We start from the raw sequence: 19,678 nt of genomic DNA, 5'->3' as shown, positions 1-19,678 counted from the left end.
CTTACCCTCGAAACGAGTGTTGAGCACAGGAGAGGAACAAGACACAATTAATACGCGTGCTGTCATAAAACAGCTGACTGAAAAGAGTGGGTACAAGCTCTGATACACTGTTCCCTGCTCCCTCTGCCCCATGGAGAGGGTGGTTTGGGAGCAGCTAATTGGGCTCTTTGTTACCCACGTAAGGTCCACAAATGAAGCTTTCGCAACCAAACTTTGATGGAAAATGTGGAACAAAAAGACGTTGGTTAGGATTAAGAAGTGTCATGCGATGTGCTGTGCATGTGCTTACTGCTGGACCAAAAGTAGTGAGCACCCTATTGATTCAATATATTTTTTTTGTACAATAATACTGAAAAATTGTTTAAATACACTTAAAACTAATACTCTGTAGAAAGGAGGAAGAAGAAAAGAGTTAAAATAAATAGGTCTGAAAAATGGAGCAGTATTGTGGCTATACATAATTACACAATCACTGGACACCAGTCTTCAGAGATGTGTTAAAAGACCAAAAATAAGAGCGGTGTCACAACTCGCTAAATGAAATAGTCCAAACATTGATTCTAGTCTCGAAAGTGTTTATACCCAAACTTCTAGTGTCCAGGGGATAATATCAATATAATGATGTACGCATACTGAAATAACATTAGTGCTTGTAGCAGTTATATTACAACACAGGAGGTTTAATCTGCACACCATTTTTGGAACCATTCTTCTATATTTGCTCCAAACATTCTTTATGTAAATGGTTAGCTTCAATAAATAATAACTGTGAACTCTGTATGAACTCGCTGGCATCTGCGAATTTGCTATCACTGTTGCCTGGATACATATAAGTCACAAAGTAGCCTCTAACAAAATTGTATAGTATACTACAATATGTCATTCTTGTTACTCGGTTTGTAAAAGGGAAGGTGCTACTTATACTGTTTAACTAACTGTATTGTTTATTGCTATTACTGTATATGTTGCAAAGAAAGACTACACATTTGGAAATATAATATTTGACATACAGTACTGTTATATTATTATTATTTTTTTAAATCATTGATGTAGACTTTAAAGTGACCCTTTTTACATGCTCTGTATTTTTATGCAGAAAAAAGTCAGACTTTTTTTCACCCAAGATAAATAAAGACTACGGCTGCGTCCCCGCTGGCGCTTACCGCGCTCATGCTTGAGAGCAGTGACGTCACCAGCTCTCCGAGCATGAGGTCGGGTGTCCTGGCTATTTCGCAAGCGCGGGGGGGGGGGGGCGTTGCGGGCAAATTGAGCGCGCTTCAAAGTAAAAAAAAATTGTTTACTCAAACGCCAAGCTTGAGTGAGCGTGCACCGTGTGAGCGGGGACTTGCTGATATACATTTATGTCATTAAAAGCGGCAAGTATCGCGCGCTCAGCGCCAACGGGGCCGCAGCCTAAGGCTGTGCTTATAGTGCCGTCGACAGTGACGCGGCGGTGACGTCACGCTGCGGTCACTGGAAAAATCAAATTGACTTGACTTCCAGCGATCGCGACCAAGCCACCGCTCTTACTATAAGCGCACGCGATGGCGGCAATACATTTGTTTAGCCGCACTGTCGCCGGCACTATAAGCGCAGCCTAAACTTAAAGAAGCATTGCTTCCTACACACATTGAGGTATTTGCCGAAAATAATAGAAACGGCCTTACCTGTCCTTCCATGATCCACATATAGCTCCACAGCACCTCCTGAGCTCAAACCATGGTCCCCGTGAAGACATCCCTTCAGTGTAGAAACAAGGACAATACATTTACATACAGGCATCTAGTTCAGATAGAATTTGCTTGGTGAATGAAAAGTGTCAGCACATTAGAGTCATAATCCAACTTTATCCATTTTTTGGGTGGCGCATTTGAGCGCCATTATATACTGTAGACAAGCAACAGAGGAATTTAACCACTAACGTGAAAAATAGTCATTAAGAGTTACAAGAAGGCCATTGGGATACCTGTGCACTGTCAGTTGGATGGCCGATCTGGAATCAGGCAGCGGTGCTGGCAGAGTGTATACAGGGAATAAAGCGCTGCTGTAATGAAACTGGAGTCTCTGCCGCACTTTAGAATTAGACGTTGATTTATATGAAAATTCTTAATCTTTTATTATGCAAAAGCAAAATAGTGGCACAACGGTTCAAGATGAAAGCCCCATAATCAGGTAGATGTACAGTATAGATACAGAGTTGGGGTGCTCAAACCCGCATCAACTACATCCAATAACAGAATAATGTTGCCCCTGGAGACACCAGTGGGAGTGGGCAGGCAAATAAAGACTTGTAAGTTTAGCTTAAATGACAACAGTCAGACTTAACCATAACAGTCTAAACCAGATGTACAGTATACAACAAAAAACAGAAATGCCCAAAGCTACTTCCATTGTGACAAAAATACACAGTGCAATACCTATATATCTCTTGTAAAAAGGGTCATTTAGTTTAACCCTTTGGCCAACGCGTCTTAAGCCTGCTGCCACTTACAAGGCATGTCCATAGCAGGGCCTAACACTAACCTGGGTTTAAATTCTTATTTACCTGTATAATTACAGGAGGAATCATCACACTGGATCTGTCGTAACCTGGCAAAATGAAACTGACCTGCCAACTTGGAAAGTGGGGAGGGGCAAGCCAGGTTAGATGCACAGTATACGCTGTTTTCACCTGTTTACAGTACTCTGTCAACTGACAAGGGGCTTGTTCTCTGAAATGTTGTGCCACTATTTGGGTTTTGCGTTGTAGGAGGACGCGCACAGAGGTATGCAAGGGAGACTTGTTATGGTGAAATTAAATAAGGCTTTTATTGCGCCTGTTTCCTTAACATCAGAAAAACATCCAAACAATGGGTCAAACAAAGCTTCTATTCACTTGGGAGTATTTCTAGCGAAACCTATGCAGTCCACAACTCCCTTTAGATAAGCATGTCTCCCAGCCCCAAACATATATCTTGATATGAGCAGATATACCAAAAATCTTATAAAGGAAAGTCTTATCTGTTCCTGGGTTGCTACCTTTTTCCTCAGGCTTTGTCAGCATTCAGGTTTAGAGGTGTTTTCCCCTGTGTCTTGCTGGCAGCCTCTTCTGGTAGACTCAAGACGTCTGTTCCTATGGTCAGTCCCACAATTTCTGAGACTCAGGAAAATCTCCCTTCCTGTTTCAAGGGCAGGCATTTCTAAGAAACCTTATCAGCCAGGTGGTGTTGGTTAATTGACTACCAGCAGTTAACCATCGCACTGCTGGATTATAGGCACATTTCCTGAACAGGGATAACTCCCCTGTTACATACCTCCCCTGTTTGTGGGAAACTCGGGCTTGCCACGGCCAAAGCCCATCCTTCCACTCTCATTCTAGATATCTCTGTGACTTGAATGAGAGTGGTTGGAGGAAGAGAACCCTCAGTCCCGCTGGGATTGGAACCCTTTCTCCAGTTCATTCGTGTCTCCTCCCGAAGGTGCTTGAGATCAGCACTCCTCAGTCGCTCGAGGAGGACTTTTTCTAAGTATAGTCTTTTTGCTACGTGCGCGGTCATGAGATTTCCCTTGCGTCGGGTGCTAGTTTTATTGTAGGCAGACTGTATGGCAGCAGTTGCAGAGCGTTTAAAAACAGCCCTTTGAGTTTTCCGCTCTTGAAGATGTCTCTCTGCACTTTTTCCACTTAATGGAGTTGCTAGTTCAGCCTCTTTGGGATTAAGTTGCAAATCCATATCCACTTCCAGAGAATGTCCCATCTTTTCAGCTTCATCAGCTAAGGATTCTTCTGGTTTTGATTCAGCACGTGTACCTTCTTTTATTGCCTGTTGGGTGGCTGAAGGTTTTGCTAGTGCTTGTTTAGGTGGTTCAAATTTTGCAACCTTGTTTTTCAGACGAGCGGTTTTCCCAGCTCTCACTGTACCCTTGTCTTCATGGGTTTTTGTGGCTGTGGGATACTGACGCTTAGTCAGGGTCAATACTTGTCCTTGTAGAACTGTAATCTCATCCGCGAGAGATCCCTGTTTTTTGAGTGCGATTGCAAGTCTCTTCTCAGGGAATTTATCTGCACCCTTTGTTTTCTCTGAGCTAGCTTCCACATTGTCACTGCATTGTGAAGCACTATGAATTTCTTTGCTCGGGCCACAGTTACTTGTCTCAGTTTCTGGACCTTCTTGTGCTCCCTTTTGTGCCGGATCACCTGGGTTCTAAGCTTGGCCTCTAGCGATGCTTTGGTGAGGCTCAGGGTAGCCTTCAGTTTCTCATGCTGCTTTGCCGGGACATACTGGGTAATCAGACATTCCTGCAGCACTTGAATTTCTTTAACAGCCTGCAGATTGTCTTCCTGCAGAGTTCGCTGCTTCTCCTCGGCCATCTGGAGGTGCGTACGCAGACCTTGCAGTTGGTTCTGCAGTCGGTGCTCTGCTTCAAACTTTTCACCTTCCAAAAGTCTATTTATTTCTTTAAGCTCGTGCAGCTTTTCATTCTTTTCCTTGACGTCTTCTGTCAAATGAAAAATGTCTTCTTCCAGTTCTAAGTTTTCTCTTTTTAATCTTAAATTTTCTCCTTTTTCAGTCTCTGTACTATTCAGGGCCTCCTTGCAGTCCTCCTTCCATTTACGCACATCTGCATTGAGAATGACAGTCTCCTAGCGTAAGACTTCCTTCTCTAGGTTGAGCGTTTGAAGCTCCTTATGAGAGACTTTGAGATCTGTATTAAGATTGACAGTAGTTTCTTTAGAAATGTCCAGCTCCTCAGTGAGACTGTGTAGTTCCTTTCTGGAAACTTCCAGGTCTGTGCGGCAGCTGTTGGTCTCATGATGTGAGGCATCCAGTGCTCTGCGGAGTGTCTGAACCTCTTTCTGAGATACGTCCACCTCTATCCGGACACTGTTGACCTCCTGTTGTGAGGCATTCAGCTCTATGCGAAGAGTGTGAACTTCTTGCTGGAAGACTGTCATCTGCTTCAGTGCCTCCTCATACTTCCGCTTTAGCGTAGCCACCATTTTATCAGATTGGCTCTGCTTTTCATCCATGGCGGAAATAGTAGCCTTTGCAGTATCTAGATCAGTCTTGAGATCGTCCAATTCTGTTCCAGATTCAGAGTACATTGCGAGCACCGTCTTCTGTAACTCAGCATTATCTTCCCTCTCAAGTTTCAATTGTTCCCGGAGTAGATCACAGTCACGCCTGGCAATTTTCAGGGCGTCTTCAGAGCTGGTCAAGGGATCGTCACTCACTGGTTCCGGCTCCGCTTCCCTGGGATGATTGGTTGAGGGTTCCTCACTGTTGGCACCGGACAGACACTTCTTTGGGGTACATGACTTCTGCCTTGGGACCTCTGGATATTCGATTATTCGCGGGACGAATTCTCCATTTTCTCTAGGCTGCAGGACAACTCGGTCCCCCCCTTTTCTCCACAGGATCTGCGGACGTGTCTGTTCCTTCCACGGTAAGTGAAGAACCGCTTTTCTTTTTCCGCCTTTTTGTTTTGGATGACTCCGTCCGATCCGGAATACTGGAGTCTCCTTCTTTATTGGATACTTCAGCGGCTTCATTGTATACGCCAGGCTTTTCTTGCAGTTGCTTTAGCTGACAGAAATATTTGATGATCTGCTGCTCCCGCTCTTTCTCCTGTTGACCATATTCGTCATCATAGAGAGCGGTCTTTTCGGTTCGTGGCGAGTTCAGGCACCCCCACCATTCTTGGGGTGTTTTGTGGGTGTGACTCGGTTCGGGTTCCCCGTAAGAGATGTCTTCCACTTTATTGGACTGGACGGGCCACTCCTCAGTGGGGTAGGGTTCATTACAGGAACGCTGCATCTTGTCCTCCATTTTGGGGCTATCAGATGTAATTTTCTTCCTGACCTCAGGAGGCGCTATTGCAGCTGTTACCACTGTATTTGCTAGAACCCCCAATTGTGGTAGTCCTACAGGTGGGCATATTTTGCTTGTAGAGGTCGTAGCTCTCACAGGCATCTCTGTAGACTTTTCTTTTTCTTGGGTAAGTTTTACAATATCAGCAGTACTGTGCACGCATTCTCTCTCTTTAGGTATACTGGATGTGCAATTGCTAGGGAAAAAAACTTCTGTTTGCTTTACACCATTTACTTGCTAGGTATAATCTCTCATTAGGTATACTGGATGTGCAGTTGCTAGGTAAAAACTTCTGTTTGCTTTACACCATTTACTTGCTAGGTGCAATACCCTCCGCTTCAGCCAAATAATGTGGTTTTCTGCTTGAGTTCAGTAATGTTCAGTCTCAACTTTGGGTATTATGGCATTCACTCTTCACATTTTGGCATACCTTTTACACAGCTCAGCAATTTCTTTTTCCCCAGTAGGGCAATTTTACCCTCTGCACCTGTTTACTGGAAATTCCCCTGCTTCAGCACAGTCTTGCATCAATTTTCACACTTTTCTGCATATACTCCATTCACAACTGGTAGTCCTATGCGGTGTGGCAGCCTTTACTTGCAGAATCAGTACCGCTTGCGTGTCACCATCTGTATTCACTGCTTCAGCGAAACATTTGAAAACAACAAACGCCTATCCCTTTTAAGGGCTAACTTACTTCTTGAACCCTGACTATGCCTGGAAGGTAAACCCCCTATTTCAATGACCATATTACACTTTATTGTGATAGGCAAATAAGGTTTACCTGCTTCAGCAGTCTCTCTCCCTCTCCTCTTTGGATTGGGGAAAAGAGTCCATCTGTGGTTTTGTAAGTTTCACTGCAGTGTAGATTTACTGTATGGGTGTGTATCACTTTAACTCTGGATCTGCTGCATGAGATTTTTGTTTATGTTGCTCAGACTGTTTGAAGGCAAAAAGCAAAAAAAAATTTCACAGGAAATCTCCGGGTCCCTTCTAACTTCAAAGACCACCTCTCGTCCCACTTCTGACGACCATATGTATGAGGATGCGCACAGTGGTATGCAAGGGAGACTTGTTATGGTGAAATTAAATAAGGCTTTTATTGCGCCTGTTTCCTTATCATCAGAAAAACATCCAAACAAGGGGTCAAACAAAGCTTCTATTCACTTGGGAGTATTTCTAGCGAAACCTATGCAGTCCACAACTCCCTTTAGATAAGCATGTCTCCCAGCCCCAAACATATATCTTGATATGAGAAGATATACCAAAAGTCTTATAAAGGAAAGTCTTATCTGTTTCTTGTGGTTGGAGGGAAAGTCTTCTCTGTTCCTGGGTTGCTGCCTTTTTCCTCAGGTTTTGTCAGCATTCAGGTTTAGAGGTGTTTTCCCCTGTGTCTTGCTGGCAGCCTCTTCTGGTAGACTCAAGACGTCTGTTCCTATGGTCAGTCCCACAATTTCTGAGACTCAGGAAAATCTCCCTTCCTGTTTCAAGGGCAGGCATTTCTAAGAAACCTAATCAGCCAGGTGGTGTTGGTTAATTGACTACCAGCAGTTAACCACCACACTGCTGGATTATAGGCACATTTCCTGAACAGGGATAACTCCCCTGTTACATGCGTGTTAAATGACTAAATATGCTCAGACTAAATATGATCTAAAGTTTAATTCTTGTGTGTGGCAGAGACTCTAGTGATAAATAATTAAGAGGTACACTGTAAAGTCTAAAAATATATATTTATATATCACCAACACATTTTCGGCTATTCCATGATGCAGTCTGTATAATCATCATCAAAAACTTCCATTAATCATTAGACGGGATCTCAACCATTATAACTATATATATTTTTACACAAAGACTTTTAACGCTTATCCAGCAGGGAATCCTTTCCCTAACTTCTACTTCTGTTGGACACACTTACTGTGTTATAACTCCCTTGTTTTTATGTCTGTTTAGGGAAGCACTAAATACATGGTTGGCACTATAGAAATATAAGTGTCAACCATGGCCCTGGCAAATGTGTGAGCGATATTTTCACTTTTTCTTTCTTATATTTGTGGGTTTTTTAGGCTGCGTCACATCCCGGAACACTGTTTTATAACAGATAAGGACTGTACGTTTGTCTATTAATGTTATCATGAACAGCACAGTTTTAAACGTATTGCATAATAAATAAGCTACATTTGAGTTTAAAAAATGTAAAGACTGAATATAATCGCTCTATCATGAAGACGCATGGAGTAGAGTAATCAAGGGTTTAATTAGAGACCACAGAATCACTGCACTGGATTATGTTGGATCCCAAATTCCTCATCGAAACATCTGGCAGTGCTGTTCTCATGCAGTTTGCTTCCTTATTATAGTGGAGTACGGTATCCTCTGAGAACGATCAGAAGGTAACCAGAGTTACCAGTGGGACCAAAAACAACCTAAGCAAATGATGGCCTCAACAAAATAACTCGGTCCTATTCTTTTTAAGGGGATAAAGTCAGAATTATTCAACTGAGGAGGAATAAGTGTTCAGCCCACACTCGCAGACCTAGATCTGTGAGCACGGCTAATTATTACAAGCAGAGAGTAGAGAAAAGGCAGCTCTGCCCTGAGCAGTACACACTGCTTATAGTTTAAATTCACCTGTGGAGATGGGTGAAAATCTAGGGTTTCTGAAGTAATAGGTGATGAAATTGTTGATTTACTTTCATAAAATGATCACTTATTTGTTTCCTGTGGAAAAATGACCAATGTTTTTGTTTTATTTGTATGCCATTTCTATGTAATTGCACTCATATCTGGTAATTATTGTTCTTGTCTCTTTTCATCTCTTTTGCTTAAGATGGCAGCATGATTAAACAAGCCAACGGAAGGAAAAAATAAAGTCAGAATCAACAATTTGCCTGCACAAACAACAGTTTACAGATAGTCTCATCACAAAGAGATTAATTACAGCTTGAAAAGAACACTCCTGATCATTTGGTTACTTTAATGTAATTACAAATGTAAAAATTCGTTTAAAACCTATACTTGTTTAAAAACCTGTTTTAATGGTGTCAATCCCCTAATTAAACATACCATTGCCATCATATTAGGCCTGGGAGTGACTGCCCCTTTAGGACCTCAGAAAGTAAATACTGCTACGTTTAGTAACCCAACTCTTAGAGTGCACTTTGAATATTATTTGTACGCCGAATCTTATTAAATCCCCGGGCTGTCATTTACAGGTGCGCCAACGAGTATTCTAAAACTTGCCTTGGAAAATCTGGGGCTTTCACCAACAAGATCCAGGTACATGCTGGGTACATGCTGCAAACATTTCAGTGACATTTCTGCAGAGACTAATGGCTCATCGGATTAACACAGCAGGGGTCCCTGGCAGTCCCATTCAGTTTGAATGGGACTGCCAGGGACCCCAGCTGTTAATCCGATGGACCATCCGATGGACCCCAGCTGTTAATCCGATGGACCATTAGGGACTGCCAGGGACCCCAGCTGTTAATCCGATGGACCATTAGTCTGTCTGCAGAAATGTCACTGAAATGTTTGCAGCATGTACCCAGCATGTACCTGGATCTTGTTGGTTATAGCCCCAGATTTGTTTTAGAATACTCGTCGGCACTACAGTAACATAAATAACACCAAATAGGTATCTCTCAGTGAAGAAGGAAAGAGATGTTCTGGAAGTATAAAAAAAAAACTTTACCTCTGTTCACTTTCAGGCTTCAAGCTGCAATTTAAAAAACGTGCAAAATGGATAACGCAGACAAAAAAGCGATTGCTCCCAGCAATGAGGCGTTTCAGTTCAGGATGGGTCTCAATGACAACAAAGCTGGAATGGAAGGCTTGGATAAGGAAAAAATCAATAAGATCATAATGGACGCTACCAAAGTGAGTTAATCCCACATATAAAATCACAGCAGAGCTTTATGTTGGAGAGCAAACAGTGCTGAAAGGTGCTAAGATTGGTCCATAGCTCAGACACACCAGGGTGCTTTTGCTTTAATGGGTCTTTGATCCTTTCAACCATAATAACCGTAATTTGTACCTTTAAAAACGTATTCATCCTGATTTTTTCAGAAGTTACACGATGACTTGCTTATTATCACATTGACGGATGCATGATTAAATTATAGGGCTCAAGATTTTATGACAACGAACTCAAGAAAGATCAGCAAGTAAACCAGCGCATTGAGAAAATGATGCAGCAGAAAGCTCAGCTGACCAGCCAACAAATAAAGAACGCTCAGATGCAGGTATTTCTAGTCTGTCTATGTGTATCGAGACCTGGAGGAAGGTCCTCATCATGGACCTAAATGTTGGCTCTTTGCATTATTGCATTAAATTAACACTCTGTGCTGTAAGGTGTGCCCTGGACGTGCTTGCTTGTTTAAAATCTGAAATAATCCAGTGAAAATGAGAGTTGTCACAAAATGTTCTTTTAAAAAAAAAAAAAAAAAAAAAAAAAGCAGAACCAACAAAACGTCCCACAGCTCTAAGACACAATGAAAAGATGTGTGGAACAAGGTTATGCTAATTGCAATGTTCTAAACCGACCGTAAATGTATCAGTAAACATTATTAAAAATGTAAAACAGTCCCTACGACTTTCATATTTGTAAATGCCTAGAATGATTTAAACAAGGGCAAAGAAGGGTACACGATGAAGGACCCTGAGAGGTTCATCCTTACCCGAGGAAGGACCCTGAGAGGTTCATCCTTACATCCTGAGAGGTTCATCCTTACCCAATGAAGGACCCTGAGAGGTTTATCCTTACCCGATGAAGGATCCCGAGAGGTTCATTCTTACCCGATGAAGGATCCTGAGAGGTTCATTCTTACCCGATGAAGGATCCTGAGAGGTTCATTCTTACCCTATGAAGGACCCTGAGAGGTTTATCCTTACCCGATGAAGGACCCTGAGAGGTTCATCCTTACCCGATGAAGGACCCTGAGAGGTTCATCCTTACCCGATGAAGGATCCCGAGAGGTTCATTCTTACCCGATGAAGGATCCTGAGAGGTTCATCCTTACCCAATGAAGGATCCTGAGAGGTTCATCCTTACCCAATGAAGGACCCTGAGAGGTTTATCCTTACCCGATGAAGGATCCCGAGAGGTTCATTCTTACCCGATGAAGGATCCTGAGAGGTTCATTCTTACCCGATGAAGGATCCTGAGAGGTTCATTCTTACCCGATGAAGGATCCTGAGAGGTTCATTCTTACCCGATGAAGGATCCTGAGAGGTTCATCCTTACACAATGAAGGATCCGGATCGGTTCGTCCTTACTCAATGAAGTATCCTGAGAGGTTCAGTCTTACCCGATGAAGGACTCATAGAGGTTTAAAAGCTTGTAACATATCAACTACTTGTTGGTCCAATAAAAGCCATCATACCACCTATTCCCTCTCCCTCCTTTGTTACTAAATTAAACAACACAGTAACTTCCTAAAGTCCTGAAGACAATAAAAAAAGAACCAAAAGAGGATATGCGTAAAATAGAGGGGCTTATATTTACCGAGTGATGCTTTGCCACAAGGCACTTTTGGTTCTGGAAGAGACCTTATAGCCAATTCAAGTGATTTGAAGTTATTACATCTTCAGGCCTGTTGTCATAATCCTAAGGATGCCATTAGTTACTGGTCTTGCTATCCTTAATACAGTATACCTCACAGATGCAATGACGCCTAACATTATACATTGGATAATGACGTATTTAGGCTTGATGAAGGAGCAAGGGAGGCTTCAATCGTTGCTGCTAACATTTCCTTTCCCTGTATGTGCTTATTTTTGCTGTATTGCTGCTTTTATTATTATTTTTGGTGTTTTTTCCACTAAGAATGTGGTACACAAAGCGTTCTGAGAATTTTTTTTTTGACGGCCAGGTCCAGTGCACGGTTTAGCCAGTGAGGGCAAACCGCTCACGTGATGTCACGGGCACGCCCCCCGTCACACAATCCTACAGACCTCGGATAGCTTCTAGTACAGGCGCGTGTGTCGTCATGCGCTCGCTCCGTCACTATATCCGAGGCCATAGAAGACAGTGGGTCTAATGTTCTTATTTTCTAGAGTCCAGGTGAGACATTAGAAGAATAGTCTCTGTAATGGGCCTGATAGGTTTTCGCAGTTTCATGTTTAGTAGTCCTTACTTAAACTTTATGGACCTTTCAGGAAGGAATTTAATTTCCCCCTTAGGAGACATCATTGGATGATGTTTCATTGGGGTTTTTTTTGTTTGCCTTCCCCTGGATCGAAATACTTTAAATAGCAATATAGGATAAGTATCTGTTGTCTAAATGTAGTATATGTTGAACTTGATGGGTTTACCAACCTCATCTAGTATGTAACTTCATCAGAACAATAGACAGAGACAACATAATTGGAACTTCAGAGGAACCTCATTAGCCACCTTGTTTGTGGGAAATAAATTGCAGTTCTGGAAAGCCAGGTTTTTTTTTAAATTCAGCTCAAAAGTACCCCACCCATTCAGATTCTGATCAGTCTAATAACTCACTTATTTTAGTAAGAACTAAACTAGTAACATTAGATTGAGCTCCAAAGAATTATATATATATAATATATACTATATCTATATATATATACTCAGTAACTGCTACTTTAAAGAGGCTCCACAATTGGTTTTCCCATTAATATTTTTATAAAGATGAAAACGCCAATGAAGGATTTTGCAGTTCAGTGTGTAATCAGGATGCAAACAATGAAAGCTTTTTATGAACACTTTCTTTCTTCAACAGTGTAGAACTTGACCTTAAGTTAGCAAAACATAAAGGACTATCATGCACAATGTTTATCATTTGGTTGTAAATAAAGGAAGGGTTAGGGACAACTGCTCTGACTTGATCCACAGGAATTCTGTAGAGTGAATCAATAGTCTGTTATGTGAAATGCACTACAAATAAGTTCACTAAAAACCTTCTCATCCAAAACGTATGTGTTTTACATATATCTGATCCTCTTTCAATGTTGGACAGGTGGACAAACTTGCTTTGGAACTTGACAGGAGCCGTGATCTTAGCCGTGTTATAGTGCACATTGATATGGATGCCTTTTATGCAGCTGTTGAAATGAGAGACAATCCAGAACTGAAATACCAGCCAATGGCGGTGGGTTCCATGAGCATGCTGGTAAGATCTACAGATGTATCCTTTTCCAAATGTTGTAAGTGCGAACCTGTGACTCACTTTTTAGATTTTGGTTCTACCCGCCTCAAATTATTATGGCCAATCTGATAAAGCAGGCTGCGTATCAAACCCCCCAAAAAGGCCTTCTTCTAAATTATTCTCTTCTTGCTAGGAGATTAAGTTAGAGTAGACCTACATTATTATGTTCAGTGAATGAAGGTACTTCTGATTTTGCCCTGCAGGTATTAGTGTATGATTCACTATGTATGGTGAGAAGTAGGTGGAGTTATACATTATTTAACTATATATGTTAAGAGAATATACCAATTTTGCATATTTTGTCATCCCTCCCCCTTATCACAACTCCTTGCTCTCCATCTCCACTATTCCCCCTTGTATTTCTCTCCCCCGTCTCTAACTCTTCCCCCCCCCTCTTCCTCACTCATTCACTCTCCCCCCCTCACCCCTCTCTCTTCCTTACTCCCTCTCTTACATCCCCTCTCTCCCCTCATCACACTCTTCCCCCCCCCCCACCCCGCCATCACTGAAACCCCCCTCCCTCCCCCTGGTGCCATACACAATTCCCCCTACACACACACACACACACACACACACACACACACACACACACACACACACACACACACACACACACACACACACACACACACACACACACACACACTCCCCTCTCAATTCTCATGCAAGCCCACATCCCTGCCCCACAATGTCCACACAAGCTCCCACCCGACACACAATTCTGTTCTGTAATATTGGATAATAGTGACTGTTTTTTTTTTTGTTTTTTTTAATGATATTAAGAGTTGAATAACATTTTTTTTAAATGATCTAATACTACAGAACTGATTATTTTTTTTTAAACATATACGATTTTTGCTGCTCTCATTACATTTTTTAATGAGTTTTAAAGCGTCCTTTGATTTCTATAGCAAGCAGTGCGAGATCTTTGCAACACTTTCCGGTTTGTGATCATTTCTTGTCAATGTCCCAGCAGCTGGACCTGTAGACTGCAAAAATAGAAAATGTTACCTTAGTAATATCAGGATACATTGTAGCTGCTGAGTTATACTGACTGAAGGATTGATTAAAACTGAGAGGTGGCCATTAGGTTAGGCACACAGTCAGGATTCTTACAAATATATAATAGTGCACCAAATGATTCCATCTTAGGTAAGAATGTAGATTTATACTGTACATTGTCACATGCATTACATATACAAATAAGAAAAAAAGGGGGAACGTAGTATTGCTGCTTTAATAGGACTCTTGGCCACCTGCACTCTATTTGATATGCAATGAATCGCTCTACTTTCCTGTATCCCATTTTACAGTACCTGTAATTTGTTACACATGATGGTCTTGTTCCTCCTTCCCCTCTAACATTTGTTGGCTTAGCCCAATGCAAAAAGGCAGCTGCATGAATGCCTCTAAAGTATCATTGTAAAGAGCTATCTATGTGTTTGAAAGGAATGTGCATAGAAAATTCAAGTTATTGTTAACACTAATGAACTGGTTAGCTCAGAAGATAAGTCTATAAATAGTTTTACAGAGTAGATTGATGTGCTATGCTATTACATCTAGACTATGCCCGGAACCTTGTAAATACTTCCCCTCCAAAGGTAATCTCTGTGCAATTAAGAGACAGAGCCAGAAGTCATGAAAGCGTGGTGTGAGATATCACTTCCAATCTGGCGGCAACTACCATATCCTTAAATTGCCTTAAATTGCAGTGACTGCCAGATCAGGCTTGATACCCCGCATTGTGCTTTGATGTCTCCCAGCCAGAGTTTCGAAAGTTTATCATGCTACATTACATTCTGTTATGTCTGACCGAATCGGGTACTGATCTTGTACCCTAGATAAAGGCTGCCAGTATATCCTTCGCTAGGCTATTTATATAGGTTAGTGGACAGCATAAGCAAAAAGAATGTTAAAGACAAGCTCTCCCATGCCAGCTGCTTTCTATGCTGGATCCCATCAACCAGTAAGAAATCATCTGATGCTTGTGATGCCTCTTTATATCACAAATCATCTCCAAGGATAGTTCGCGTGCTGCGGATTGAGAATTATCAATCGGCATATAATCAGTTCAAAGCTGGGAAGGAATAATTTACCAACCCTTTCTTTCTCACAAAAATAAGGTGTCGTGTCATTGAGATGGGGTTCATAACAAACCCGTCTGCAGTTCTGTGACTGATTAATGTCACTCTGAACGAGTTTTATTACTCAAGTGGTTAAAGTTGAATTAGATTTATTGAAACTATATTTTAGACCTTTGTTATTTTATAACACAGTAGCTGAAATGTGCAGACTAAGGCATTCATGTTTGAGATGCTAACACATGTTTGATTTATTTTTGAAAGTCCACATCAAACTATCTTGCAAGGAGGTTTGGAGTACGTGCCGCTATGCCAGGATTTATTGCAAAGAGACTCTGTCCCAATCTCACCATTGTTCCACTAAACTTTGACAAGTATCGTGCAGTAAGTAAAGAGGTAAGTACTATTTCATTGGGCACACAGTAGTAAACTCATTGTAGTACTGAATATAGTTATACACTTCTGGTCCATGTACAGTAGACTGCTAAGATAACTGGGTCAAACAAAATATTCTTAGAATGCTTAAAGATTCTTAGAATACTCCCTCTAATGATGCAGGGAATATTGCTTTTTGCAACACTGTATAAAACTCCACACTGGATCATGGAATTGTACAAACAAGGACATTTAGCAGACATCTTGGCCACATCTGATTCGGATAACAGAGTAGTAAGTATTGCTTAAGGGGTACCAAGTGATTCATTAACTAATTTGGAATTTGGTGGATTTTGTATGTATATATATGTGTAGTGTGTGTGTGTGTGTGTGTGTGTGTGTGTGTGTGTGTGTGTATTGATTTTGTTAGGGACATAAACAAGGGATATTGCTGCACACCAATAAGATAAAGTGCTTGTATTCACCGGTGCTCCTGGTTCAGGAATCCCTGTCTCCACTCCAAGTTTCAGTTATCAGATGAGAAACAGGACACCAAGGTTTTCTGCAAAAATAATTTTGTGCCAGCCAAACTTGCGAATGACAGCTTGGTCTCCCGAAACGTTGTTACTTGGCTCAATAAATAATTATTTTTGCAGAAATCCGTGGTGCCCTGTTTCTCATCTGACAGTTGATTTTGTTAGGGAACATAAAGGTAACCAAAGGCTAGAAGATTATCATTTATCTTAAGGTTTTTTTAATTATAATATATAATGTTTTCTTCTCGATATTCTGTAGCCAAGACATACTTCAGAATGAGAGGTATGGAGAGAACATTGAGGTAAACGGTCCCCTCAATTGACTAGTGCTGCAGGGCATGAAACCACTAAATAGTTCATTGCTGCTTTATCCGGAGACACACAGAAGTGAGAGAGCTGAACAATAAATCACCCCTAGTTGGAATGCGGTCTGGCAGCGACTGTGAAGGGCTCAGTCCTAAAACCCACCCAGACCCCATATATAAGTCCCGTACTGCATAAACCACAACTCCTGGGGCAGCTCCACTTCAAAGTGAAATTACTCACTGATAGCTGTAAAATCCATCCGTTTTTTTTCTTTTTCTTCTTCTGTTCTGCGTGCTCCAAGCTGTGTGGGAGTGTAAGCAGAGATATCCTCACCGGGGAGGAAAAACGTCAGCGGGCACGGCAGCGCAACAAATTGGCAAAGGCTGGACTGTGCTGAAAAATACTTTATTGTTGCATGGAAATTAAAAAAGAGTGAGGGGATGGCACCCCCGCAACTCTTACGCGTTTCACCCACTCAGGGGCTTTCTCAAAGAGTGAGAATTACTTGCTGCCATGCATCCTAAAGCACTGAACACTTCCGGAAGAGTTGCGGGGGGTGCTATCCCCTCACTCTTTTTTAATTTCCATGCAACAATAAAGTATTTTTTCAGCACAGTCCAGCCTTTGCCAATTTGTTGCCCTGCCGTGCCCGCTGACGTTTTTCCTCCCCGGTGAGGATATCTCTGCAGAATGAGAGGTAACTGGTATTTTTTCCTGGTAAAATATCTACAATAAATAAGACAATATAGACCTTGTGTTTTACAGGTTCGAAAGATCTTAGCTGACTATGATGATCATTTTCTGCCTTTGAGTCTGGATGAAGCCTTCTTGGACATTACAGAACATTTGGGGCAAAGACTCAGTTGGCCAGAGGACAAAAGAAGATATTTCATTAGGACTAACAACACCGATGAGAGTAGTGCTTCTCCAGGTAAAATACACAGAGAAACGTTGTTAGCCATTGGAAAGCGGATCCTACTAGGAACAGGCGACTCAATGTGGTGTGTAGAAGTCAGGGACAGAGAGAACTCATTTGGTTTCTTCGGGGATAATGTTGATAGAAGTCAAACGGTTTGGTATTTAAATGAAACCTAATGTAAAACAATCAAGCAAAGACGGGTGGGTAACCGCGTTGGTCCTTTCTTCCATGTAGTAACAAATGAGGGAGAGGGAGTCGGTGGTATGCTACCTTTTATTGGACCAACAAGTACTGGGTTTTTCGATCCAATAAAAGGTATCATACCACTTACTCCCTCTCCCTGTTCTTATCTGTCTTTCCATCATGTTTCATCTGCTGCGTAATTGTTTTATATTTTTATAAAGCTCATTTCTAAGATTTATAAATTGTGTGCTTTAATATAGGGCCATAAAATACTCTGTCCCATCTCATAGCCCACAACTACATTAATCTGTCACTGTACATTTGTAGCCTATTGAGTGCCAGACGGAAGTGTTTGCAAAACACATTAAATATATTATTGTTTATGGGGGAACATGAGTTCTCGTCCTACTTACTGCAGGTATGCGTCCCATTATTATAAATACTCATTAGATGGTGGCTTTTATTTTAAAATTGTATATACAGGCATACCCCGCATTAACGTACGCAATGGGACCAGAGCATGTGTGTAAAGCGAAAATGTACTTAAAGTGAAGCACTCCCTTTTCCCCACTTATCGATGCATGTACTGTACTGCAATCGTCATATACGTGCAGAACTGATGTAAATAAGACATGTGTAACAGGCTCTATAGTCTCCCCGCTTGCGCACAGCTTCAGTACAGGTAGGGAGCTGGTATTGCTGTGCAGGACGTGCTGACAGGCGCATGCGCGAGCTGCCATTTGCCTATTGAGCGATATGTACTTAATCACGAGTGTACTTAAAGTGAGTGTCCTTAAAGCGGGGTATGCCTGTAAAATACTTTGCAAATATGTATGTTTGCATTGTAGGTCCTGACGATCCCCCTGTGCAGTGTGAATCCAGTGACATTGAAGAAATGCAGTGTACATCGCCCGTGCTTTTTGAAGACAGCCCTTCTTTACTGGCAGATGAAAATATGGGACATAACAGTAGTGAAGGGAATGGAAAACCATTGCTGGAAAATGCGGTTGTCTTTGGCATATCAGTAGAGGAAGCCGTGAAAGAAATGAGATTCAGGATTGAACAGAAAACCACGCTGACTGCAAGTGCAGGTATCCTGTTTAGTTTCCCAATGATAAGACATAAGTGCTCCCTTCTGGGGGAAAAGAAGTTGGTCTCAGCGGTGCTTGTTTATCTCATCTACAAAGAGCGTGACAGCGGATGTGAGGGAAAATAAGCCAACGCTTAATGAGGATTTCTTATTTTTCCTAGTGTTTTAAAAAGTAGCCTTTTTATATGGTTCTGAATCTTTTAAAAACGTGTCAAAAAGTAGTTATTTTAAGCTATTTTTTTTTTTTGTTCTGCAGTCTCTTGCACAGCAGGGGCAGATGTGCAGAAGCCTTATACTAAAACATAGATTTTATTATGAAAATCCAATATTAAAAAAACGCAAGAAACCCAATAGAGGATTTCATAGCTTACCCGTTTTATAATGTTATATAGATAAAAAGATTGTGTAGGTTTGATCAAATACAAAACTATATGTTAATTCAATAGGAAAATAATTACCATTGTCCCCATAATTTGTCTATTATTACTTCTAGATTTTGCACCTAACATTTGAATGTCTGTATTAATGAAATTAATAATTGCTAATTTTTCTCCCTACACTGTAAGTGTAAGCTTACTGCAATTCACTATTGAAAACAATGGTAAAGAAATTATTACATAAAGCACTAGACTGTATATTAAATATAGTTGCACATAGTCTTTTGCAATAGAAATCTATGCATGGGAAGCAATGAATAACTATACATGTACAGTATGTATTAAATAAATCAATACATATAAGAATTAAGCAGAAATCCTACAGTACATTGTATGTAGTATTTTTTTCAATTGTACTTTGACATGTAGCCACGGGTATTGCACTCGCTGATGTGTTTTGGTGAGATACAGTATTCTGTGATATTCTGCGTTATCACTGCCATCCACTCCCAAACTGTAAATCAATTGTTTCCTCTACCCTCATCCCACACTGTCCTTGCCTGTGCAAACTCTTGCTAAACACACTGTGACACGACACAAAAGGAAGTCATTAGAGAAAATCTAATTCCTCCCATTTCTTCGTTTTACAAAGTCGCATAAAAACGTTATTTAAAAATACTTTTAGGTGTCGGATTTTTATAACAAAGAGGTACTAGCAATCACCCAGATTTAACTCCTTACTCTTATATACTGTATGACGCTTCCGTACACATTGGTGCTAGGAAGGACT

The 19,678-nt window shown here is 41.2% G+C and overlaps 1 protein-coding gene across 7 annotated transcripts in view; it reads left to right on the top strand.

Moving 5' to 3' along the window:
• POLK (DNA polymerase kappa) overlaps nt 1-19,678 on the top strand; it is an 85,902-nt gene that overhangs the window by 34,804 nt on the left and 31,420 nt on the right. For 5 of the 7 annotated variants that reach the window (XM_075591451.1, XM_075591404.1, XM_075591442.1 and 2 more), the window contains 6 exons: nt 9,563-9,731; nt 9,977-10,096; nt 12,833-12,985; nt 15,367-15,498; nt 17,085-17,250; nt 18,270-18,512. In XM_075591451.1, coding sequence (XP_075447566.1) covers nt 9,594-9,731; nt 9,977-10,096; nt 12,833-12,985; nt 15,367-15,498; nt 17,085-17,250; nt 18,270-18,512 — 952 coding nt within the window. In that variant the 5' untranslated portion in view covers nt 9,563-9,593. Of the gene's footprint in view, nt 1-8,682; nt 8,834-9,562; nt 9,732-9,920; nt 10,097-12,832; nt 12,986-15,366; nt 15,499-17,084; nt 17,251-18,269; nt 18,513-19,678 lie in introns of those variants that run through there. The other 2 variants (XM_075591413.1, XM_075591460.1) reach the window with 2 other exon arrangements.

Source organism: Ascaphus truei, chromosome 1 (assembly GCF_040206685.1).
Source record: "Ascaphus truei isolate aAscTru1 chromosome 1, aAscTru1.hap1, whole genome shotgun sequence".
Taxonomy (NCBI): domain Eukaryota; kingdom Metazoa; phylum Chordata; class Amphibia; order Anura; family Ascaphidae; genus Ascaphus; species Ascaphus truei.
Note: the sequence above shows the minus strand (reverse complement) of the source record. Positions and strands in the feature narration are given on the sequence as shown.